This window comes from Microtus pennsylvanicus, chromosome 11 (assembly GCF_037038515.1).
Source record: "Microtus pennsylvanicus isolate mMicPen1 chromosome 11, mMicPen1.hap1, whole genome shotgun sequence".
Lineage (NCBI taxonomy): Eukaryota > Metazoa > Chordata > Mammalia > Rodentia > Cricetidae > Microtus > Microtus pennsylvanicus.
The window spans coordinates 15,197,848-15,223,300 of NC_134589.1; the positions used below are offsets into that span (position 1 = coordinate 15,197,848).

The window sequence follows — 25,453 nt, forward strand, 5'->3', positions numbered from 1 at the left end:
CCTGTCCTAGGTGAGGCAGATTTCCGGGCGGGAGGCACTCCTAGCAATTGAAGCAGTTCCTGGAGATTCAGGGAGATTAACCCAGCCTTAATCACCCAAAGAGAGAGAGGTGGCTCAATAGTTAAGAGTTCTAATTGCTTTTTGAAGAAGACAGGATTTTGGTTCCTAGCACTCGTGTTGGAAAGTTTGCAGCTGTCTGTATAGCCAGTTCCAGGGGACTTGATATCCCCTTTAGCCTCCTTGGACATTACATTAATACACATAAGCAAATCACAGGCATACACTCATACACATGATAAAAAAAATTTTTTAAACTTTATTTATACTTTATGTATATGAGTGCTATGTATGTATACCTGCACACTAGGTTGTGAGCCACCATGTGGTTGCTGGGAATTGAACTCAGGACCTCTGGAAGAGCATGTATTGTGTGTGTGTGCGTGAGCAAGGGGTGGGGGAAGGAGGGACAGTGCCCATCTGGAGAGGCCCCTGTGGTGTACTGGCTATAAACAATGTGAAGGAGGAAATAAGGGATTATCCTCCAAGTCTAGGCCCTTTTAGTACTGAGCTCCCTGCCTCAGTCATTGTCCAAGGTAAAAACGCGGAGGTAGGGGAGTGAGGTGAGGTTGGGTGAAACGTGGCTCAGTGCCAGAGTGCTTGCCTAGATGCTTCCAGCACCAAGAAAAAAAATTTCCTTGGGCAGGGCGGTGGTGGCACACAGCTTTAATCCCAGCACTTGGGAGGCAGAGGCAGGCAGATCTCTGAATTCGAGGCCAGCCTGGTCTACAAGAGCTAGTTCTGGGACAGGCTCCAAAAACTACAGAGAAACTCTGTCTTGAAAAATCAAAAAAAAAAAAAAGAAAGAAAGAAAAATTCCCAAGGAGTGCATGTGTTCAGCATATAGACGCAGAAAGAGCCTGCAGGAGTACAAAACAAAACCTTCCAGTTAGCCAGACTTAGGGTGCACACCTTTGATCCCAACGCTTGGGGAGGCAGAGGCAGGCAGATCTTTGAGTTGGAAGCCAGCTTGGTCTACAGAGCAAGTTCCAGGACAGCCAGGGCTACACAGAGAAACCCTGCCTTGAAAAACATGGTGATGATGATGATGATGGTGATGATGATGATGATGATGATGATGATGATGATGATGATGATACCCTCTCAACTCAACCTAAGGGTTATGGACACAGACCTTTGATGAGAACATGCCTATCTTTCCAGGCTTGGTACTTTAGCCCAGCCTGAGGCCTAGGTGGCCCCAGTGGGCAACTTACATAGAATGTTGTCCGTTCAGTAGCCCATAATTGGGATGGAGACCACACATCAGTATGAACAGATCTGGGAACCTGTTTATTCCTGTCAGTCCTGGAATCGAACCTAGGACCTTAGATGTGCTAGACACGCGGTCTACTGCTTGCTATGTCCCTCCTGGTTTAGACATTAGGATGTTCCAGATCCTTCCTCGTGAAATTAATCTCTAGAAGTAGAGAAGAGATGAAACTTTAAAACTCTTGTTTATTCTGTAACAGAGAACCCATAAACTCCATCTACCATTTTCTAAGTATTTGCCTGGCTCCAAGATTGATGCTGTATCTCCAGTGGTAGAGCGGCTGCCTGGAGCCGAGGTTGATGCTGTATCTCCAATGGTAGAGGGCTTGCCTGCTCAAAGCTCCAGTTCAGTCCTCAGCACCTCATAAACCAGGTGTGGTGACCCCTACCTGTAAGCCAGCACTTGGGAGGTGGAGGCAGGAGGATTAAAACTTTAAAGTCATCCTTCACTACAGAGGTGGAGGCCGGCCTGGGCTGAGTGGGATCCAGCGCTAACAACAGATTGGAGGAATTGACTGCCTTGCTCAAGGCAGAAGTGATCTGTGGCGCTTCCATTCCTGATAGGCTTCTTTGTTTCTCTCTCCTTTTCTTTCTTCTTTTGGTTTTCCAAGACAGAGTTTCAGAAAGAAGTCACGTCCTGAGAATTTTGCATTTTACATACTTTACCGAAGTGTTTTTGAATTTCTTGTTTTTTATATGTGTATGAAAATTTACTGGGAATAGTTACTTTCGTTTCATCTTTTCCTTATTTATTGTTCTGCGGAACATGAACCCTAAAACCTTCATAAAGAAGCAAGCAGGGCATGGGCAGTAGGCTCTACGGTGAGAAGCTGGCCTATGTGGAAACTTCCGGTTAGTTAATCCCCCGTTTTTTTCTTTTCTTTTTTGAAACAGGGTCTCACCTGCTGGCCTGGAACTTCACCCACTGAGTCCCAGCCCTTGCTTTCTGTGTTTTTTTTTTTTTGAGACAGGGTCTCAACATATAGCCCAGGTTAGCCTCAGACTTGTTAAGTAGCCCACACTGACCTCGAACTCCTGACTTCATCTCTCCACCTCGCAGTTGTGGAGACTCGAGCCAGGTTCCACTCTGCTCAGTTCAGTTGAATTTGGGGGAACAAGCAAAACCCACTGGTGGATTATGAGTTTAGAAACAAGCCAGCAGCGCTTCAGAGGCGTAGCTTTGTCTAGTGCTGGAATCCCAGCTCCCGGGTGCTATTGTGCTGGGTATTTTTCTCTTTTCCTGGTGCTAGAGGCTGAACCCCGGGCTCAGAGGGAGTAGAGTCTCTCTCTCCACCGTGTGGGTTCCAGGGATCAAACTAGGGTCACCAGGCTTGGTGGCAGGTGCCTTTACCCGATAAACACCTTGCCAGCCCTTTCCTTTTTAAGCATACACTGGTGGAGTTTGTACCCAGGGTTTTATCACGCACACTAGGCAGACATCCTATTGACTAACCTACGTCCCCAGCAAGGCAGGGTTTTACTGTGTAGCTCAAGCGGAACTTGAAATCACAGCAATAATCTTGCCTCAGTTCCCTAAACGCTGCGTTTATGGGCATGCGCCAGCTCCATCTGGGTTAGTCTGCTTAGGGTGACACAGCAAACACCATGGTCTGGGTGGAATAAAGAGAAATGCCTTGTCCCTCAGACGGCTGTCAACTTGTGTTGACAAATCTGGCTGCTGCAGCCTCCCTTGGTCCTGGATGACTGCCTCTCTCTGTCCTTTCTTGATTTCCTTCCTTTTTAAGAATAGGATCTAGTATGTAGCCAGACTGGTCTCAAATTCAAAGCAATGCTCTTGCTTCAGTCACCATATATAAAGGTGGTCCAAGAATGCTGATTCCTATCCCAGCACTCGGGAGGCAGAGGCAGGCGGATCTCTGGGAGTTCGAGGCCAGCCTGGTCTACAAGAGCTAGTGCCAGGACAGACACCAAAGCTACAGAGAAACTCTGACCCGAAAAAAAACAAAAAAAGAATGCTGATTCCTGGACAGTAAGGAGATGCAGTCTACTATGTGACGGATAGAGTAGTCATGACCTATGTAAGGAGATTTTCCTCTCACCAGGGAATCCGGTAAGAACTGAACTTCTAGTGAGCCGTATCTACGCCTTTGGACCCTGTTTAGCTGGCTGGCATAACTTCTTTGTACCTGCCTTAGAGTTTCTACTGTCTCAAAAAATCAAAACCAAAAGAAAAGAAAAGGAGAGAGAGAGAGAGAGAGAGAGAGAGAGAGAGAGAGAGAGAGAGAGAGAGAGAAGATGGTTGGGGGATCACCACATGAGGAACTGGATTAAAGGGAAGGTTTAAACTGGAAAGTTGAGAACCACTGATTTAGGAAGTGAAGACAGGAAGACCAGAAGTTCACTAATCCTCAGCTGTATGAGCTAGAGACAAAAAACTACTAAAAAAGGAAAAGTGGTTTCAAGTCTTCCACATCTGGTGACACCTCTGTACCCACTAAAGGGCAAACACTAGCTGGCCATAGCATAGGGGGTTTTATTGGTTTTACTTAAAGACATCTTTTTTGGGTAATGACTATTTTGTTTGTTTTTTGTTTTTCGAGACAATTTCTCTGTGTAGCTTTGGAGCCTGTCCTGGAACTCACTTTGTAGACCAGGCTGGCCTCGAACTCACAGAGATCCACCTGCCTCTGCTTCCCAAGTATTGGGATTAAAAGCGTGCGCCCCCACTGCCTGTCTATGAGTGGTTTTTGTTTGTTTGGTTTTTGGTTTTTTTTGTTTTTTTTTTTTTGCTTTTTTCCCCCTAATGAACTTTCTGAGCCCATGGCATCTGGACCCTCTCTCTGAGCGCTAACTCTAGCCTTAATAGACATTTTTGTTGTTGTTCTAGAGGTCGAACCCAGGCCATTACACATGCTAGGCAGCACCCCACCCCTGAAGTGCATCCCCAGCCCTTCCTCAACACATTCATTTGTTCGTTTGTTTGTTGGAGATTTTAGAATTTCCCTGGCTTGCCTGAAACTCACTATGTAACCTAGACTGGCCTAGAACTTGCTAGAGTCCTACTGTTCTCTCTCTCTCTCTCTCTCTCTCTCTCTCTCTCTCTCTTTCTCTCTTTCTCCCACATGTATTTGTTTGTTTTTTGTTTGTCTTACTTGAGATAAAGTCTCTAGAGACTTCACCTCACTCTGGGACCTGGGCTGACCTTGAACTCATAGCAATTCTCCTGCCTCAGTCTTCCAAATGCTGGGGTTTATAAATGTTAGCCCACACATGTGACCAGGACTGGACCTTAATTTTGTGTGATGTGGTCTATATTCTTCCACAGTGTCTTGAAAGCAGTTACTAGAGAAAACATTTTAAATGTAAAAAAAAAAAAGAGAGACAAAAGAAGGAAGAGAGAGGGAGAAGAGAAGGGAAAGAATGAAGAAGAGAGGTGAAGGAGGGAGGCAGGAAATGGAGGAGAGAAAGAAAGGGACAGCTAGAACCATGCTGGTCCCATGAGGTCTGGGAGCGGGTGGAGCATTCCTGGGGACGTCTGACTTTAGGATGGAGCGTCAACTCTTTATTAAGCCACTACTGTGTATCGCATTGTGCGGCATGCTTTCTGCCACTCTCCTATATATCTGTCACAACAGCTTATGAATTATTTTTTTGTTTGTTTGTGGCAGGGGGTTTCTTTGTGTAGCCCTGACTGTCCTAGAATTCACTCTGCCCTCCTGAGTGCTGAGATTAAAGGCATAAGCCACCATTACCTGGCTATGAATTCTTTTTTTTTTAAAGACTTATTTTGTGTGGTATTTGTTTGGTGTGTATGTATATGTAGTGTGCGTTTATGTGTGATGTATGTGTGTGCCCATCTGTGTGGTTTTGTGTGTGGTGTGTATGTGTATCTGGTGTGTGTGTATGGTATGGATGTCCATTTGTCCGCCTCGGGATGATGCTGTTTCCTTGGTAACAATGTCTGCTTTGCCTTCAGCTTTCACCATTAACACCATCCAGATGGTCAGCCTGCCCTCCTGGGAGGTACCGAACGGGCACAACCTGACCCTGCAGTGTCTTGTGGATATCAGCACCACCTCGAAAGTCAGGCCTCAGCACCAGGTGCTGTTCTATAAGGACGACGTGCTGGTGTACAATGTCTCCTCCAGGGAGCACACAGAGAGCTTCTTTATTCCCCAGGCTCGGGTCTTCCACTCGGGGAGGTACAAATGCACCGCGATCCTGAACAACAAGGAGAAAACCACTCCTGAGTACCCAGTGTTGGTGAAAGGTGAGTCCTGGGGTTTGGATGTTGGCAAGCACGAATAGCAACTGCGAAGGGGCTGTCACCCTGGTTTACCTGTCCGTCACTCATCACCTTTCCCCCTCACTACCTGGCATTCTCCTAACCTTTAGAACCGCTCTTCTGTGCGAGGGCGTCTCTGCCTTCTTCCTTTTGGATGCTGGTCCCCTTGTGGGAAGACCCTTCCCCATCTGCCTTAGCTCACAGATTGTGCTGTCTCTTCTTTCCTCAGGACTCTCTCTACTCAATGGCTTTCTTTATTGTCTCCGCCCCCCTCTCTGAAACACAATTTCCTGACAGCCCGGCTGGCTTCAAACCAGCCTACAACAATCCTCCTGCTTCAGTCTCCTGCACACTGGGGTTACAGGCACGTGCCTCCCCCTGCACACTGGGATTACAGGCATGTGCCTCCCCCTGCACACTGGGGTTACAGGCATGTGCCACCCCCTGCACACTGGGGTTACAGGCATGTGCCCCCTCCTGCACACTGGGGTTACAGGCATGTGCCCCCTCCTGCACACTGGGGTTACAGACATGTGCCCTCTCCTGCACTCTGGGGTTACAGGCATGTGCCCCCTCCTGCACACTGGGGTTACAGGCATGTGCCCCCTCCTGCACTCTGGGGTTACAGGCATGTGCTTCACACCCAGTTATTGAGTTTCTTCTCTAGCACATTCTCGATTTAACTGATTTCTCCTAGGGCACCAATGCTTAGAACATTTATGCCCCATGTCCTCAGAAATGTCTATTTGCATGAAAGCTGCTTATCTATGCCACTGGAAGCCTGGACTGGTGGCACACGCCTTTAATCCCAGCACTCAGGAGGCAGAGGCAGGCGGATCTCTGTGAGTTCAAGGCCAGCCTGGTCCACAGAGTGAGTTCCAGGAAGGAACTTTACACAAAGAAACAAGACACTGATCTGTGCAGTCTCTCTGCCTGGGCTACCACCTGGACAAGACCATTAGCCATTCTAAACTTCAGAATTGGGCCCACAGAGGTGCTCAGAAGGCCAAAGTGTCTGCTGTCAAGCCTGATGACCTGAGTTCAATCCCCTGAACCCACATAGTGGAAGGAAAGAACTGACTCACAAAACTTCCATAAGGTCCTCTGACCCCCACATGCATGCCATAGCACTCTTGGGACCATACACACCAAACAAATAATAGATAAAATATAATAAAAACATTGAACTGTGGAGTCCTCATTTAGTCAGGCACGGATATGGAGGAAAATTATAAAGGCATGGTGTTGGTGGAGCACACAGCTGCCAGCCCACTGTGGACCACATACGCAGCTTATGATGTGCAATGTATCAGTCAACGGTGAAGACACAGACAATAGTGGGCCCATGACATATATCACCTAGCAATATTATGCCGCCTTAGTCTGGGTAAATTTGCTCTATTTCTGGGATGACATTGCCCAGCAGCATTTACCAGGCTTTGTGTTAGTTGTTATGAAACACATGACTGTTTCTCTCACATCTGTCTGCTCTTTGGGAGTATGAAATTTCAAGAGAGATTATATTTGGCCTATTTTCTATATCCTGAGTGTAGAACCATTCAGTAGCCAGCATTCAGTAAGCTATGATAATAGCTAGGAAGATGGCTCGGTCTGGAAAATGCTTTCAACTCAAAGAGAAACCTGAGTGTAATCCCCAAGTACCCACGTGAAAAGCCAGGACTGGCTGTGTTTGTAATCCTAGAGCTGGGTGGGGGCACAGACAGGAGGATCCCTGGGGTGGGGGGGAGGGCAGATAGGAGGATCCCTTGGGTGGAGTGGGGACAGAAAGGAGGATTCCTGGGGAAGAGAGCAGATAGGAGGATCTCTGGGGGGTACAGACAGGAGGATCCTTGGAGTGGGTACCAACAGGAGGATCCCTGGGGGGGGAGGGGAAGACAGACAGGGGAATCCCCGAGGAGAGAGCAGACAGGAGGATACCTGGGAAGGGCAGACAGGAGGACCCATGGGGGAGAGGACAGACAGGAAGATTCCAGGGTTTACTGGTCAGCCTAGTTGAATCATTGAGATCCAAGTGCAGGAAGATGCCCAACATTGGCCTGTGGCCTTCACATGCATACACACACACACACACACACACACACACACAGACAATTAAAACATTTAAACTTTTTAAAGAAGTTCTTGAGACAGGGTTTCACTATGTAGGCCTGGTTGTCCTGGAACTCGCTCTGTAGACCAGGCTGGCCTTAAACTCACAGAGATCCGCCTGCCTCTGCCTCCCAAGGGCTGGCATGAAAGGTGTGCACCATCACAACCGGGTGTTTTCTTTTTGAACTGTACTGGTTGGGAATCGACTTGCACCACCATTGGGAACACCAGCCTATTCTATCTGTAGAGTTCCCAGTACCCAGTGCGGTGCCAGGCACACACATGCCCAGTGATTAGTCTCCAGGAATTAAAGTCCGCTGGTTGGTCAGCCGCAATGACAGATAAGGGAGACTGGGCCATGATGAGGAACTGATAACAACCGTTCTTTCTCATTCTCCAAAGGCGTGCCCAACCCCACAGTGACACTGGACAAAATGGAGGTGACCGAAGGTGGAGTTGTGAGAGTCAATTGTTCTGTGAAAGAAGAGGAGCCACCGATATATTTTAAGATAGAGAAACTAGAACTGGATAGAAAAGATATCAAGCAAAAAAGAGAGAAGAATTCGAACCATAATTTTGTGCAAATGGATTTCCCCATCGAGGAGCAGGACCACATGCTCGTGTTCCGCTGCCAAGCCGGGATCATGTCCGGGATCGTCCTGCAGACCTCGGAATTCACCAGGAGTGAATTGGTTACTGTGCAGGGTCAGAATCCTGCCCTCCTTACATTCCTTGCGGTGACAGGTTGCATGTAGCAAAAAGGAGCCCAGAATCAGAGAAGCTGAGCCTTCTTTTGGGGTGCCTGATGACAGAATTTAAAACCTGGTAGCACAGACTGTCATCCCGGCCCTGGTAAGGCAAAGGCAGGAAGATCAGGAGTTCAAGAGCTGTGAGACCCTTTCTCCCCAAAGCCGAATAAATGAATAAAATTAATAAACTAGAGAAGGTGCAGGCCTGTAATTCCCACCTACTCAGACAGCTGAAGCAGGAGGATTGAAAGTTCAAGGCTAGCCTTGGCTACAGAACAAGTTCAAGGGCACTCTGGGCAATTTATGTGAGACCTCTCAAAATAAAAATGAAAGGGAGGAAAGGGAGAACTAGAGATAGGGCTAAGTGGTAGAATGTTTGACTAGAATTTAAGAGAACCTGAGTCCATTTATGGAAGGGGACAGTTACAAAGGGGAGGGAAGGGAGGAGAGCCAAAGAGCCCAGAAGGGTAGGGGAGACATGTCTATCAGTAAAGGCATGTAAAGTCGGGTACGGTAGAGCACTCTTGTAATCCCAGCTGTGGGGAACCAGAGACAGACAGATTCCTGATACTCCATGGCTACTCAACCTAAGTCTAGTTACCGAGTTCTAAGCCAATGAGAGTTCCTGTTCCAAAAAACAAGGCAAATGTGGCTAAAGAGATGGCTCAGTGGTTAGATACACTGACTGTTTTTCCAGAGGACCTGGGTTGGATTCCTAAAACCCACATAGTGGCTCACAACCATCTGTAACTGCAGTTCAAGGCATTGGATGCCCTGTTCTGGGCTTGATAGGCAGGAAGCATGCATGTAGTACACAGACATATCTGTTTTGTTTTTATTGATTTTTATTGAGCTCTACATTTTTCTCTGCTCCCTTCCCTGCCTCTCCCCTCCCCTTCAATACTCTTCCAAGGTCCCCATGCTCCCAGTTTACTCAGGAGATCTTGTCTTTTTCTACAACCATGCAGATTAGATTATGTAAGTCTCTCTTAGGGTCCTCGTTGTTGTCTAAGTTCTCTGGAATTGTGATTCATAGGCTGGTTTTCTTTGCTTTATGTTTAAAAGCCACTTATGAGTGAGTACATGTGATAACTGCCTTTCTGGGTCTGGGTTACCTCACTCAAAATGATGTTTTCTAGCTCCATTTTCCTGCAAAATTCAAGCTGTCGTTTTTGTTTGTTTGTTTGTTTTGTTTGTTTGTTTGTTTTTTGCTATGTAGTACTCTGTTGTGTAAATATACCACATTTTCCTTAGCCGTTCTTCAGTTGAAGGGCATTTAGGTTGTTCCCAGGTTCTGGCTATGACAAACAAAACTGCTATGAACATAGTTGAGCACATGTCCTTGTGGCCCGATTGAGCATCCTTTGGATATTTACCCAAAAGTGGTATTATTGGGTCTTGAGAAAGGTTGTTTCCTAATTTTCTGAGAAATCGCCTCACTGATATCCAAAGGGGCTGTACCAGCTTACACTTGTACCAGCTATGCAGGAATGTTCCCTTTTCCCCCAGCCTCTCCAGCATAAGTTGTCATCAGTGTTTTTGATCTTGACCATTCTTACAGGTATAAGATGGAATCTCAGAGTTGTTTTGATTTGCATTTCTCTGATGACTAAGGATGTTGAACATTTCCTTAAGTGTCTTTCAGCCATTTTATTTATTTATTTTTATTTATTTATTTATTTATTTTGTTTTTCGAGACAGGGTTTCTCTGTGGTTTTGGAGCCTTTCCTGGAACTAGCTCTTGTAGACCAGGCTGGTCTCGAACTCACAGAGATCTGCCTGCCTCTGCCTCCCGAGTGCTGGGATTAAAGGCGTGTGCCACCACCGCCCGGCTTTCAGCCATTTTAGAATCCTCTGTTGAGAGTTTTCTATTTAGGTCTGTACTCCATTTTTTTAAATTGGATTATGTGTTCTTTTGATGACCAATTTCTTGAGTTCTTTGTATATTTTGGAGATCAGACCTCTGTCTGATGTGGGGTTAGTGAAGATCTTTTCCCATTCTGTAGGTTGTTGCTTTGTCTTGTTGACTGTGCCCTTTGCTTTACAGAAGCTTTTCGGTTTCAGGAGGTCCCATTTATTAATTGTTTCTCTCAGTGTCTGTGCTGCTGGGATTATATTGAGAAAGTGGTCTCCTGTGCTGATGAGTTCAAGTGTACTTCCCACTTTCTTTTCTATGAGGTTCAGTGTGGTTGGCTTTATGTTGATGTCTTTGATCCATTTGTATTTGAGTTTTGTGCATGGTGATATCTATATCACCTATATCTATAGGTTTATTTTTATTCTTCTACATGTTAATATTCAGTTATGCTGGCACCATTTGTTAAATATGCTTTCTTTTTTCCATTTGATATTTTTTGCTTTTTTGTCAAAAAGCAGGTGTGTGAAGATGTGTGGATTAATATCCAGGTCTTCTATTCAGTTCCATTGGTCCTCCTGTTCTTATGCCAATACCAGGCTATTTTCAGTACTGTAGCTCTGTAGTAGAGTTTTAAGTCAGGGATTGTGATGTCCCCAGAAATTCTTTTATTGTACAGGATTGTTTTGTCTATCCTGGGTTTTTTGCTTCTCCATATGAAGTTGAGTACCGTTCTTTCAAGGTCTGTGAAGAATTTTGCTGGGCATTGCATTGAATCTGTAGCTTGCTTTTGGTAAGATTGCCATCTGTTTTGTTTTGTTAAGAAGAAGAAAAACAAAAGATATACCAGTGTCTGAGAAATGATCTTGTGAGGTGGACTTCCTGGCCTTCACATACACATGCATCAGAAACCCCCACTCCCATCACACACACACACACACATACACACATACACACAGTTCCTCCCCCACAAATACTGGAGTAGGAAGTGCCCACGTTTAAATTTGAATCCAACTGGCTTATCGTCTGCTTCTTTTGTAGAGTCCTTCTCTACTCCCAAGTTTCACGTCACGCCTCCTGGAATGATCATAGAAGGAGACCAGGTCAGCATTAAGTGCACAGTTCAAGTGACGCACTTGGTCCGGGAATTTCCAGAAATCATAATCCAGAAGGACAAGGCTATTGTGGCCACCGCCAAACAGAACAATGAGGCAATCTACTCAGTCATGGCCACGGTGGAGGACAGTGGCCATTATACCTGCAAAGTGGAGTCTAACCGCATCTCCAAGGTCAGCAGCATCATGGTCAACATAACAGGTAAGGATGCTGAGGGAGAAGGCTGGCAAGCGGTGGACTCAAGAGGCAGTGGTGGCTGGATGTAGTTCCACGTGTCTCTTAATGCCAGTGTTTGGGAGTGCAAAGCGTTGGGCTATCTAGTGAGACACTGTACTGCAATCCAAGGTGGCCAAGGAATGGTGCCTTTCCTGCCCCTGTCCCTGATTGTCTTCAGTGTGTTTAGGCTGGGCGTTGGGGCTTCTGGGAGAATCAACTTACAGCAGTTGGCTGCAGTGGCTGGGGGTTCAGATGCTGACACTGGTCCAACCCTACTCACTCATTCTGTGCTGAGCTCTTGAACCAGCCTCAGCTGTGTGAGATGCGATAGGATGGAAAGGTGGTTATCTTAGAGGACCATCGCAGTGTCTGAATGAGATTGCTAGGTCTGCATTCAGTGACTAGTAGCTAGTATCTCTACAGTAGCTTTCTACTCTGCCCAACTCATCTTCATGATCTTTGTAAATTTTTCATTTTATTTTGCATGTGTGTATGCTTGGGGCCCATGAAGGCCAGAAGAAAATGGAAGCCATCCTAGAACTGGAGTTACAGTTGTGAGTCACGGTGTGGGCGCTAGGAATCAAACCTGAGTCCTCTGAAACAGTAGGGCTCTTTGGTGTTTTGTTTTGTTTTCTGTTTTTCAAGACAGGGTTTCTTTGTAGCTTTGAAACCTGTCCTGGAACTAGCTCTTGTAGATTGGTCTGGCCTCAAACTCACAGAGTTCTACCTGGCTCTGTTTCCCAAGCGCTGGGATTAAAGGCATGCGCCACCACCCGATGTATCCAGTGCTCCTAAATGCTGAGCCCACACTCCAGCCCAAACTCTTTTTCTAGAAGATTTTTAATGGGCGTGTTCACACACACCTTTAATTCCAGCACTTGGGAGGCAGAAGCAAGTAGATCTCTGTGGGTTTGAGGTCAGTCTGGTCTACAGAATGAGTGCCAGGACAGCCAGAACTACATAGTGAGACCCTGTCTCAAAGAACGGGCAAACAAAAAAATTTTGAAAAAGAATGTATGTATGTTTGTGTGTATTTATGTGCACCGTATGTGTTCAGGTAATGATGAGGCCAGAGGATGTCAGCTCTATTGGAACTGGAGTTACAGGTTGTGAGCTTCCTGTTACGGGTGCTGGGAATCAAATCCAGGTCCTCTGCAAGAATAGTAAGCGCTTTTAACCACTGAGCTCTCTTAACACTTTCCCCTATATTTTTTAAAGACAAGATCTCATACAGCCAAGACTGGCCTTGAACTTACTGTATAGCAGAGTTTGGTGTTGAACTCCTGATCCTTCTGCCTCTACTGCCCAAGTACTAAGATTCCAGGCTTGCACCACCACACCCAGCAGCACAGTTTATTAAAAAAGTAACAGTCGCAATCCCCCACTGTCGAATGCCATGTGATGGGCTTATATGGGTTTTTAATTTCACGTTCATCTCAGTCCCAGGCATCATGAGAGACAGTTTATGATATGGAGACTTAGATGGGAAGGTTAGCTGCTAGCCTAATGATTACAAAGCCACCCAAGTGGCAGAACAAGAGATACCCGCAAGGCTTGTTTAGTTTGTCAACCCAATGCATTTAAAAGTTCTCTTAGACTCCTAACCCCTGTGCCCGGCCTTATTTCTCTAAAATACTTACCGCTAAGAATATCATGTGCTTACCTTGCTTGCTGTCTGTGTTCAGCTGCTAGAATGTTAGTTGCCGACGGTCTCTTCACTCTTGTGCACAGTGTTATACCCTTCACTCCCAGCCCAGTAGGAATGTAGCACTGTTGTTAGACAGAGGACCGGGCTGAGCCCTGTGTTAAAGTGTTTCCGAGGACAAGGTCAGCTCTTCTCAGTTCTCCATTGAAATTATTCATTTATCCGTGCATTCCTCCATTCACTCAGTAACTTCCTCCAAACCCCTAAGGTCTGGCCATGTAGTCACAGCCACTGTCCCCAAGCCTCACAGGTAGGCAGGTTGTCAACTGGCCAATGGAGGGATTAGCATACTATAGTAGCTCCTCCTGTTGTAGGGTGTGATGTCATGGCCTAGCAACTTGGCAATGAGCTATTTATTAATTTATTTATGAGACATCCTCATCATGTAGCCCTGGAGCTCTCTCTGTAGACAAGGCTTGCCTAGAACTCAGAGATCTGCCTTCCTCTGCCCCCTGAATGCTGGGATCAAAGGCGTGCTCCATCACGTCCAATGTGGATCATATTGATAGTGATAAATATTTGGAGTGCCCTTGTTAGGGTATTTTGGGGGGGAGGGGGTTGAGATAGTGTTTCTTAGTGTAGCCTTGGCTGAAGGCTTACATTCTTTTGCTAGAGAAGAAAACTACCAACTTACCACTGATACATTTGTATGCTGGGCCGGGTTGGTTTTTTTGTTTTTATTTTGTTGTTTGGTTTTCGAGACAGGGTTTCTCTATGGCTTTGGAACCTGTCCTGGAACTAGCTCTTGTAGACCAGGCTGGCCTCAAACTCACAGAGATCCGCCTGCCTCTGCCTCCCAAGTACTGGCTGGCTGGGCTGGGTTTTAAGAATGGAGAGAGCTAGCAGGTTTTGCCTTGGAAGAGTTCAGATATAAACAGGCCAGCTACGGCGGTTTCTTCTAGCCATAATGAACTTCCAAATGCTAATATACTTCCTCTTTAGTCATCTGCCTAGAACAACATCCTTCTAGGCCTGATCCCTTCATTTCCCCCAAGGTGAAGTTCAGTTTCCTCTCTGTGGGCGCTGCTGCAGACAGCGTTCCTGAACTGAGCATTAGGTGGAAGTTCTTTGAAGCTGGACTCTCTGGTCAGCACTGTTATCTCCCCGATGCCCAGCAAAGGGTCTTCCCTGCAGTCAATACTTGTGGAAGCCAGGACTTGTGTGCACAGCTGTACACATGGCAGGTGGAGCTAGGAGGATCAGATGTTCAGGGTCATCCCTGGCTACTTAGTTAGTCCAAGGCCAACCTCGGCTGATTGAGACCACGTCTCAATAAATGAATGGACAAATGGATGAGTGAATCCCCATAGACTGAGAGGCAAGAAGAGCCTGCAGTGAGATCTCAGGTTCAGAGTGAGGCCTGGCTCTGTAAAGCCTCGCCCGTCAGGTGCTTGAGGAGCAGGCGGGTAGGAGTTGATTCCCCTGAAAGCACTGAACCACAACGTCTCCAGGTGGGGGATGGGAGTGGTAACCAACACATCTCCCTCCTTCCCACTTGTTCTTCAGAGCTGTTTCCCAAGCCGAAGCTGAAAATCCCCTCCAGGTATCTGGACCAAGGGAAAAGTTTGGATCTGTTTTGCTCTGTCCCGGGGACACCTTCAGCCAACTTCAGCATCCAGAAGGAAGCAATGATCTTGTCTCGGGACCAGAATTTCAGCAAGATTGCCGAGGAGAGGGACAGCGGGATGTACCGCTGTACTGCAGGCATCGGCAAAGTGGTCAAGAACAGTGACCCGGAACAGATAAAAGTGTGTGGTGAGTGTGTTCCCAGCATCTCAAATACACGATGGCTGAGTAGGAGCAAGGAGCCGGTGGCCAGCCGTCCCCAGTGTGGTTTCAAAGGCTGACCAGGTTCAGGCAGGTGGAGAATTCCATCAAGGGCCAACAAAATGGCTTATGGGGTAAAGGTGCTTGCTGCCAAGCCTGATGATCTGAGTTCAATCCCTGTGACCCACAACGTGTCCATATTCATTCTGTATGTGTGTATGTGCACACTGGCGTGTCCATATGCATGATCACACATGTGTGTGCGTGCATACACACACACACAAATAAATACATGTAAAAAAAGTTAAGGAAAAAGACTGGTGGGAAAGGAGAGCCGACAAGAACAAGTGTGCATCCCTGGAGAACAGAAGTAGGCGTGACCAAGTTAAGGGCTGTTGTGACAGCTGCTGTCATGGTCTTGGAATTGGGAGGATTCTGGCTTTGGAAGTGGGCACTCACTCTTAGGTCAGGGAGAAAAACACATCCATACCCTGACTGTCCAGAGGGTACAGTGTAGAGCCAGACTGCTCGGACTTCTGTGTACATATAAGACCTGTTTAGGAGGCATAGTAGCAAAAATATAAAAAAAAAAGTACACACATATAATATAGTATAGTATAGCATAGCAGTACACACCTATAGTATAGTATTGTATAGTGTGGTATAGTGTAGTGTAGTGTTATAGTATAGTATAGTATAGTATAGTATAGTATAGTATAGTATAGTATAGTATAGTATAGCAGTACACACCTATAGTATAGTATTGTATAGTGTGGTATAGTGTAGTGTAGTGTTATAGTATAGTATAGTATAGTATAGTATAGTATAGTATAGTATAGTATAGTATAGTATAGTAGTACACACCTATAGTATAGTATTGTATAGTGTGGTATAGTGTAGTGTGGTGTTATAGTATAGTATAGTATAGTATAGTATAGTATAGTATAGTATAGTATAGTAGTACACACCTATAGTATAGTATTGTATAGTGTGGTATAGTGTAGTGTGGTGTTGTAGTATAGTATAGTATAGCATAGCATAGCAGTACACACCTATAGTATAGTATTGTATAGTGTGGTATAGTGTAGTGTGGTGTTATAGTATAGTATAGCATAGCAGTACACACCTATAGTATAGTATTGTATAGTGTGGTATAGTGTAGTGTGGTGTTGTAGTATAGTATAGTATAGCATAGCATAGCAGTACACACCTATAGTATAGTATTGTATAGTGTGGTATAGTGTAGTGTAGTGTTGTAGTATAGTATAGTATAGCATAGCATAGCAGTACACACCTATAGTATAGTATTGTATAGTGTGGTATAGTGTAGTGTGGTGTTATAGTATAGTATAGTATAGTATAGTATAGTATAGTATAGTATAGTATAGTAGTACACACCTATAGTATAGTATTGTATAGTGTGGTATAGTGTAGTGTAGTGTTGTAGTATAGTATAGTATAGTATAGTATAGTATAGTATAGTATAGTATAGTATAGCATAGCAGTACACACCTATAGTATAGTATTGTATAGTGTGGTATAGTGTAGTGTAGTGTTGTAGTATAGTATAGTATAGTATAGTATAGTATAGTATAGCATAGCAGTACACACCTATAGTATAGTATTGTATAGTGTGGTATAGTGTAGTGTGGTGTTATAGTATAGTATAGTATAGTATAGTATAGTATAGTATAGTATAGTATAGTAGTACACACCTATAGTATAGTATTGTATAGTGTGGTATAGTGTAGTGTAGTGTTGTAGTATAGTATAGTATAGCATAGCATAGCAGTACACACCTATAGTATAGTATTGTATAGTGTGGTATAGTGTAGTGTAGTGTTGTAGTATAGTATAGTATAGTATAGTATAGCATAGCAGTACACACCTATAGTATAGTATTGTATAGTGTGGTATAGTGTAGTGTAGTGTTGTAGTATAGTATAGTATAGTATAGTATAGTATAGTATAGTATAGTATAGCAGTACACACCTATAGTATAGTATTGTATAGTGTGGTATAGTGTAGTGTGGTGTTATAGTATAGTATAGTATAGTATAGTATAGTATAGTATAGTATAGTATAGTATAGTATAGTATAGTAGTACACACCTATGGTATGGTATGGTATGGTATGGTATGATATGGTATGGTATGGTATGGTATGGTATAGTATAGTATAGTAGTACACACCTATGGTATGGTATAGTATAGTGTAGTGTAGTATAGTATAGTATAGCAGTACACACCTATAATTCTGACACCTAGGTTGAGACTAAGATTGCTGGGAGTTCAAGACCAGCCTGGACTATATAGCAAGGGCCTGTCTCAGTCCTCCCTGACACCCAACATAAAAGACCTTGTATTTAAAGAAGAAGATGAACCTTTAATCCTAGCCCTCAGGAAGCAGAGGCAGGAGGACCTCTGAGTTCAAGGCCAGCCTGGTCTACAGAATTCCAGGACAGACAGGGCTGCTGTTACACAGAGAAACCCTGCCCCCCCCCCAAAAAAAAAGAGCAGAAGTCTCTAGGTGGATGTGGTGAGGCAGGCAGGCAGAATTGCTGCAAACCTGAGGGAAGACTCTTGTGTCAAAAAATAAACACACAAGGGGTCTGGAAAGATTACTCGGTGTTTATGGGTACTTGCTGCTCTTGCAGGGGACCTGGGTTCAGTTCCCAGCACCCACGTCATGCACAAGCCGCCACACCTGGCTGGTGGACCTACAGGCAGGCAGGTGCCGCCACACCCAGCTGGTGGACCGGCTCTTCCACCTCTGTTCTCCTATTCTTTCTTTTTCCTCATTCTCTCCCATTTCTTCTTCCCATCCTCCTTTTGAGACAGGATAGGGGTACACTCTGTAACCCAAGCGAGCCTCAAACTTGTAATCTCCCTGCCTACCCTTCCAGGTGTGGGATGCTCCACCACACCCGGCTATTACATCATTATTACACTTAAAGAAATTAGGTTATTTTAAAATTGTTTTTGATCTTTTTAACACAGGGTCTCACTATGTAGCCCTGGCTGGCCTCAAGCTCACAAGTCTCTTCCTGCCTCTACTGCCCTAGTGCTGGGAATTGAACTTGAGACCTTATCCATGCTAGGCAAATGCCCTACCACTGGGCTGCATTCCCATCTGTCTACAACAGTTCATTTTTTCCCTTGTTACCAAACTCACTCACATAGATGAGCATCGCTTGGCTGCCTTCTAGGAGCCCCTTAGTGATAAATAAGGCAGGCAGGCAGGCATTTGAACTCATGATCTTGATGGAGAAAGCCAAGCCCAGGTCCTAGGCTGGGTTGTTGTTTCTGTTTTATTTGGATTGTTTTTCTCTGTTGTTCTAGAAACGCTCTCTAAGCCTAAGATTTTCCACAATGCCGAGGCCGAGCTCGTCAAAGGACATGCCATAACCATCAGCTGCCAGTCAATAAATGGAACAGCGCCTGTCACTTACAAGCTTCTAAAAGCCACAGTCTTCATCGGGACTCTCACGATGTACGCCAATCTCCCGGCCACCTTCGTAGATGAGCCCACCAAAGACGTGGAATACCAGTGCATGGCAGATAATTGCCATTCTCATCCTGCGCTGTACAGCGAGATCCTGAGCGTCAAGGTCATAGGTAAGCCACTGTGCTGTGAGGACCTAGAGTGGGGCTTTAGCAGGGCGGAAAGTTTGGAGTCAATTAGGGATTCTGGGGACAACGGGGATGGTACCTGTGCACCCCACATGGCAGATCGAAGCAGAGCCAAGCCCCAGCAAGTGTATCTGGGAAATGTCTGGGGGCTCTTGTCACCGCTGTTGTGATCCCTTTTGACCTTTCAAGTGACAGTTGGATCCCCTGTGCAGGGAAGGTGCCTGCACTTGAGGAGCGACTGACACCACGTATTTGGGCTTCTTTGTTTTTTTTGTGCCTTTTCAGGTGAATAGAGAGCCACTCCCAAGAGCTACAGGCCAGAACTCTTTTCTGCTGTTGACCTTGGTGGAGCATCTGGGTCACACAGGAAGCCTGTAGCAGTCAGAGTTGCAGACCATTGGCTCATGGGAATCACTTGGGATTCTCACCATGCTCTTGGGACGGAGATCTTTCCCTCAGTGTCTTGACTTGTGCCCTTGAGTGGCCTTTGTAGGGCCATTGCCTGCCTTGCTCAGAATCCCATTGGTAGACACTTTGCCAGCCTTCTTCTTCTGTCACTTGTCAACTTTTGTTTAACAACTCTGTGTCATCAACACGCCGCGTATAAACACACAGTCTACATGTGCTGGAGTGGGCAAGCGCTGTCCACAGGAGAGGAGCAGTGGAGAGGTAGTCAGGCCTGTAATCCTAGCAAATTATCCCCAGTAGTATCTGTAAATAATAGTAAAATAGCATATGAGCGTCATCATAGCTTTGCCCTTGGATCTGCAATGAAGTCACTAAGACTTAGAGAAAATACATGGTTTTTTTTTGCAGAAAATTTCAAAGACAGTTAACTTCTTTTGTGTCTAGAATTAATTTTTAAGCTTTTTAAGTGGATTTTAGTTGGCCAACTTGGGCACCAATCTGTTGCAGGGGGGAGCCACTTGTTGGTTCCCAGCCGCCTGGCAAGCTTAGACCCGAAATAATCACACAGAAATTGTATTAATTAAATTACTGCTTGGACCATTAGCTTTAACTTCTTATCGGCTAACTCTTACATCTTAATTTAACCCATTTTTATTAATCTGTGTATCGCTACATGGCAGTGGCTTACTGGCAAAGACTCAGCATGTCTGACTCTGGCAGCCACTCCACTGCTTCTCTCTTACTCCGCCCTTCTTCCTCCCAGCATTCAGCCTAGTTTTCCCTGCCTACCTAAGTTCTGCCTTGCTATTGGTCCAAAACAGTTTCTTTATTCACTAATGGTAATCAACGCACACAGAAGGGACTCCCACATCACATGGTGGATGGTGGGCTTGGGATTTGAACCCAGGTCTGGCTCTTGATTCCACTAATCCCTTGTGCTTCCCTGTGGGAAGGACTGTCAGGTTTGGCAATGTGCTCCGTCTGTCTGTCTCCGTGTGGGACCACCACCATCCCAGAGCTGATACTTGGTTTCCTTCATATCTCATCAGACTTTGTGCTCAGAGAGGTGACTCACTTCTGTCTGCTGGCCGGTCCATTGTCACTAGCAGAGAAGGTGACCTGGGATGGTAACAGAGAGCCAGAATTTGAAGGGTTAAGAATGCTACCGAGGGAAGGAGACACAGTGGGGGGTACAGTGAATTTGACTCTCTGAGTCTCCAGGTGGGAATTCCGGGAAGCTGTCTGGACAGGAAGCTTCTATTTAGGTTTTGATGCTCAGAAGTAAAAGCTGAGTGTGGAGGTGAAACCCAAGAGTGGAGATGGAGGGGCCAGAGAGATGGGGCTTAGCAGGAGGAAGTACCTGCCCAGCCTGATGACCTGAGTTCAACCCCCAGGACCCCACATGGTGGAAGGAAATAGTCTCACAAGTTGTTCCCTGGCATTCACACACACACTATGGCATGTGCACACCTGTGCAAAGAATAAACAGATCGAAATGTTATTTTTTTTTTTAGAAGAGTAGAGTTAGAAGAATGAGGACCAACTTTCCGGAAAGCCCTTATTTCATCATCAAAACAAGTAGTGAGGGAGAAGGTAACGGAGGAGAGTCAGCTTCCGAGACAGCAAGACTAGTGAAGCCATGTCAACAGGAGGAGCTGGGCGACAGTCCGGCTGTAGGAGGCTAAAGCCAGGAAACTGAGGAACGAATGACCTCCACTGATTTTACTCTGCTGGGCCATGAACTCAGGGGTCAAGGACTCTTCCAGTTTCTGTGAGACTAGAGATAGCGATGCAGTTTCAAAAGCAGATGGGTGTCTGGAGCTGGTGGCACACACCTGTAATCTGACACAGGAAGACCTGGAGTTCATGGCCAGCTACTTGAGACCCAGTCTCAAACGAACAAAATAAAACAAGGACAGCGTGTGGTGGTGAGGCACACCTTTAATCTCAGCATTGAGGAGGTAGAAGCAGGCAGATCTCTGAGTTCGAAGCTAACCTGGTCTACATGGTGAGTTTGAGGCCAGCCAGGGCTACATAGCAAGACCTTGTTTCAAATAAATTAATGGACAAATTAAATAAAACACTTGGGGAGCAGAGGCAGGTGGATTTCTGTGAGTTTCAAGGCCAGCCTGGCCTACACAGGAAGTTCCAGCACAGCTAGAGCTACACAGAGAAGTTCTGTCTCCAAAAACAAACAAGCAAAAAAAGAAAAAAAAACCATAAATGATGGCAATAATAAACCACAGTAACGAAGCCAAATGGTGGAAGGGAAGCAAAAGGACGGGCAATGAGGCTGTAAAAGCAAAGAGGAAAGAGGAAAGAAACCAGGGTAAAAGCATCTGTAAACAGAAGACAGAGAGAAATCATTCAAACATATGCACATGCATATGTGTGCATGCATATATACACATACACTAGCATGCATGTGTGTGCACACACACGTCTCCAAGAGAAAATACAATCTTGTAGTGTTGCTTTGTGGCTGGTTTTACTCAAGATGGGAAGATGGGGTACGTCCCTAGTGTGTAGGAAGAGTTTTTCATCAGGACCGCCGGCTCCCCAATAAGCACACAGAGACTTATTATTAACTATAAATGCTCGGTCAATAGCTTAAGCTTGTGACCAGCTAGTTCTTACAGCTTAAATTAACCCATATTTCTTATCTACACCCTACCACGTGGTGGTACCTTCTGTCAGCATGGCATATTTATCTTGCTTCTCTCCACGTCTCTCTTACTGGCAACTTCGCCCTCCTCCTTCCCTGACGTTTTGCCCGCAAGTCCCGCCAAACCTTTTCCTGCCTAGCTATCGGCCAATCAGCTCCTTATTAAACCAATGAGAGTAACACGTATTCACAGTGTACAAAGAGATGGTTCCACAGTGCTGGTATCCTGTGTTTTATCAATAGATGAGGACAGGAGGTGTCTGTTACTGTCTTTCTGGGCTAATCGGGGAAGGGACCATGTGGAAGTGGGGAGCAGAGGACTCAAGTCCTAGGCTGGGAGAAAAGTGGACAAGGAGAAGTGGTTTTTCCATGTTCCTTCTCCACGTTCAATTCCCTCCCCCCCCTTGGGTTCTCTGTGACTGGGACTTCCTATGTCTCTATGTTGCGCTCTAGCCTGGAATATGAGATCCTTTTGTTCCCATCTCCCAAGTTCTGGGCTCTTGCTCAGGACTAATCCTTTGCTTGCTTTCCAGACCCGGTGAATGAAGTCATGCTTTCTATCCTGTCAAGTAATGAGGTGCAGTCTGGGGATCAAATGGTACTTCAGTGCTCCGTGAAAGAGGGGACTGGCCCAATCACGTTTAAGTTTTTCAAAGAGAAAGAGAACAGACCCTTCCACGAAACCATCCTGAATGAAACAAAAGCATTTTGGATTGAGAAACAAGCTAGCAGGAAGCAGGAGGGACATTACTATTGCATGGCCTCCAACAGAGCCAACGTTGCAAAAAGCAGCTCTATAACGGTCAGAGGTGAGTCCAGGCCTCACCAGCAAGGTGCGGCACAGGGGCCTCCAAGGGGCTGAATGCATACACGCGCCTTGTAAAAGGGAAAGGAGTAGAGACTAGTTCATTTGAGTGAAGGCAAAGAGACCGGTGTCTAGCCAGGTATGATGGCACATGCCTTTAATCCCAGCATTCTGGAAGCAGAAGCAGATGTATCTCGGTGAGTTTGAGACCAGCCTTGGCTACAAATCAAGTTCCAGGACAGCCTGACCTGTTACACAGAGAAACCCTGTCTTGGGAGAGAAAGAAAGGGAAAGCAATGACTGATCAGTTACAGTTGGCAGAAGCCTGCTCATACGAGCTGGAGTGGAAAAGGAGATGATTAAGGAACTGAAAATATTTTATCCAGTTCCAAGTATCTGACAGAAAGACACCAAATGTCCATCCATGAACTAATTGTATCCAAACACAGGCGTGTTTATAGAAGCCTAGCTGTGTGCTTGACTAGGAGAGTTCTATAGAGACGGAGGAGGATGGAAGACACCCCAAAGGGAGCAGCATCTTAGGGAAACTGGCTTGGTACCTTCTTGAAGACTATAGCTGACCTTGGCTTCTAGCAGAAAGCCCCATCTCTGCAGGCAGACCCCAAAGCAAGATATGTTTACATGGACTGCAAAATTGGGTCTGTGTTGCTGCTTAAATCTGCCGTTATTTCTTGCTGCGAGAAGAAAAACGTGTGTTTCCTTTCTTCTCCCTCACTTCCAGTCTTTCTTGCTCCGTGGAAGAAGGGGCTCATTGCCGTGGTTGTCATTGGAGTGATCATCGCCACCTTGATAGTTGCGGCCAAATGCTACTTCCTGAGGAAAGTCAGAGGTGAGCACCTGTCCACAGGTCATTCTCGCCAGGAAACTGGCCATGGCTGAGAGGCGTCCTGGAGGAGACTGGGGAGGCACCCACGAAGTCTCCTTCTTGGGATCTTACTTTGGTAATTCAAGGTTCTGGCTTTGGTGGGCATAAAGCTTTTGCTCCTCATGAAAGTGGGTGCTTATCTAGCTGGGCAAGCCAATTGGCGGGAGTGTGGTGGCATGTCTAATGTAGTCAGAAGAAACTATTTCTTGGAGTGTGCTGCAGGGTGGGGAATGCACACGCATACACACACAAGCACACACACACACACTGTGACCTCCCAGATAATCTTCTAGTTACTGCCATGATCTTGTACCATGTATGTTTGTGGGAACTAAGAACACCAGCTGGCACTTAGGAATTGGGTCTAGCCCAGGCTAAAGGAAAATGACACACAATACCAGTGTATTCTGGGGGACTGGGGTTGGGGTGGTGAACAGAATGATGGGAGAGATGGGTTCTTTGGAGTCTCTGGTGCTGCTGTCTGGGCTGGGAGAGCAGATGGGACAGGGAGGGGTCTTCGGTCCTTTTTGAGGTAGGAAAATTGCCGCTCCTTTGGAAACAGACAGACCTCAAAGAGACCTCTTCCCAAGGGTGACCTGACTTTAGTCTCAGGCCAGGTTGGACCTCAAAGCACAGGAACTGGCTTAGGATTTGCCTTTTGCAATCATCTCGAGTCAAAGCAATAGCTTCCTGCTTCTCGCGGAATCTGGGTCCTGTACCCGGTCTTGGTCAAATGCTATGAACTAAAATTGCTTCTGGCTTAAGCAAAATACATATGAAGAAACTAAATAAGGTCTCTTGTACAGCCAAGGGAAGGGGCAGGGGATGGAGCTCAGTGATGGTAGCATTTCGCAGTGCTGGGACGCATTCTCAAATGCATGAAAATAAGCAAGCAAAAGTTTCCAGGGGACGCTGCTCACCCTCCTTTCCGCTCATTGTGAATGTGTTTGATTTCATCTGGAGCTTTCTCTCTTTTTCTCGCTCCTAACCCATCTGCTCCCTTACCTTAGGCTAACCTCAGTTGAGCTGAGGGTGCCCTTGAACTTCAGATCCTCTGCCTCCACTTCTGGAATTCTGGGATCATGGGCAAGCACGCAGTTCTTGTGGGGCTGGGGACTGAGCCCATGACTTGTGCATGCTTGGTAAACATTCTACCAGCCGAGCTACACCCCCAGCTTCTCTTTCCCCTTCGTTTTTATGGGTATTCAGTCTTTAAGAGAGTCAAGGGCGAGATTGCTATTGTCCAGAATTGTACTGACCTAGATTTTCCTTTCATTTTTTTTTAAAGCCAAGCAGAAACCCGTGGAGATGTCCAGGTCAGTGTCTTTGTAAAGGGCAAGTGGGCTGCTTCGTGGGCAGGGCTGAATTTGTCTGCAGGCACAGTCTGATCATAAGGAAATTGTTGGCGATTCTTGGCAAACTCATAAAGAAGAAGGGCCTTCATTATAATGTATGTGTGTTTCTTTTCTTTCTTTCTTTCTTTTTTTTTTTTTTTTTTTTGATTTTCAAGACAGGGTTTTTCCGTAGCTTTTTTTTTTTTTTTTTTTTTTTGGTTTTTCGAGACAGGGTTTCTCTGTGGTTTTGGAGCCTGTCCTGGAACTAGCTCTTGTAGACCAGGCTGGTCTCGAACTCACAGAGATCCGCCTGCCTCTGCCTCCCAAGTGCTGGGATTAAAGGCGTGCGCCACCACCGCCCGGCTTTTCCGTAGCTTTTTGGTTCCTGTCCTGGAACTAGCTGGAACTAGACCAGGCTGGCCTCGAACTCACAAAGATCCGCCTGCCTCTGCCTCCCAAGTGCTGGGATTAAAGGCGTGCGCCACCACCGCCCAGCGTGTATTTCTATTTGTCTGAATTAGTGGAAGATGGCCTACATTACATACTTACAATAGCAGAATTAGTCTTTTTGGTTTGTTTGGTTTTTTGAGACAGGATTTCTCTGTTTTCTGTGTGGCCTTGGCAGTCCCGG

General features: G+C 45.9%; 1 protein-coding gene across 4 annotated transcripts in view; it reads left to right on the forward strand.

The window, feature by feature from the left end:
• Pecam1 (platelet and endothelial cell adhesion molecule 1) overlaps window positions 1-25,453 on the forward strand; it is a 60,546-nt gene that overhangs the window by 10,416 nt on the left and 24,677 nt on the right. For all 4 annotated transcript variants that reach the window (XM_075990335.1, XM_075990339.1, XM_075990336.1 and 1 more), the window contains exons 3-10: window positions 5,267-5,560; window positions 8,087-8,389; window positions 11,330-11,605; window positions 14,832-15,080; window positions 18,434-18,709; window positions 22,331-22,606; window positions 23,345-23,452; window positions 24,777-24,804. In XM_075990335.1, the coding sequence (XP_075846450.1) occupies window positions 5,267-5,560; window positions 8,087-8,389; window positions 11,330-11,605; window positions 14,832-15,080; window positions 18,434-18,709; window positions 22,331-22,606; window positions 23,345-23,452; window positions 24,777-24,804 (1,810 nt within the window). The remainder of the gene's footprint in view (window positions 1-5,266; window positions 5,561-8,086; window positions 8,390-11,329; window positions 11,606-14,831; window positions 15,081-18,433; window positions 18,710-22,330; window positions 22,607-23,344; window positions 23,453-24,776; window positions 24,805-25,453) is intronic.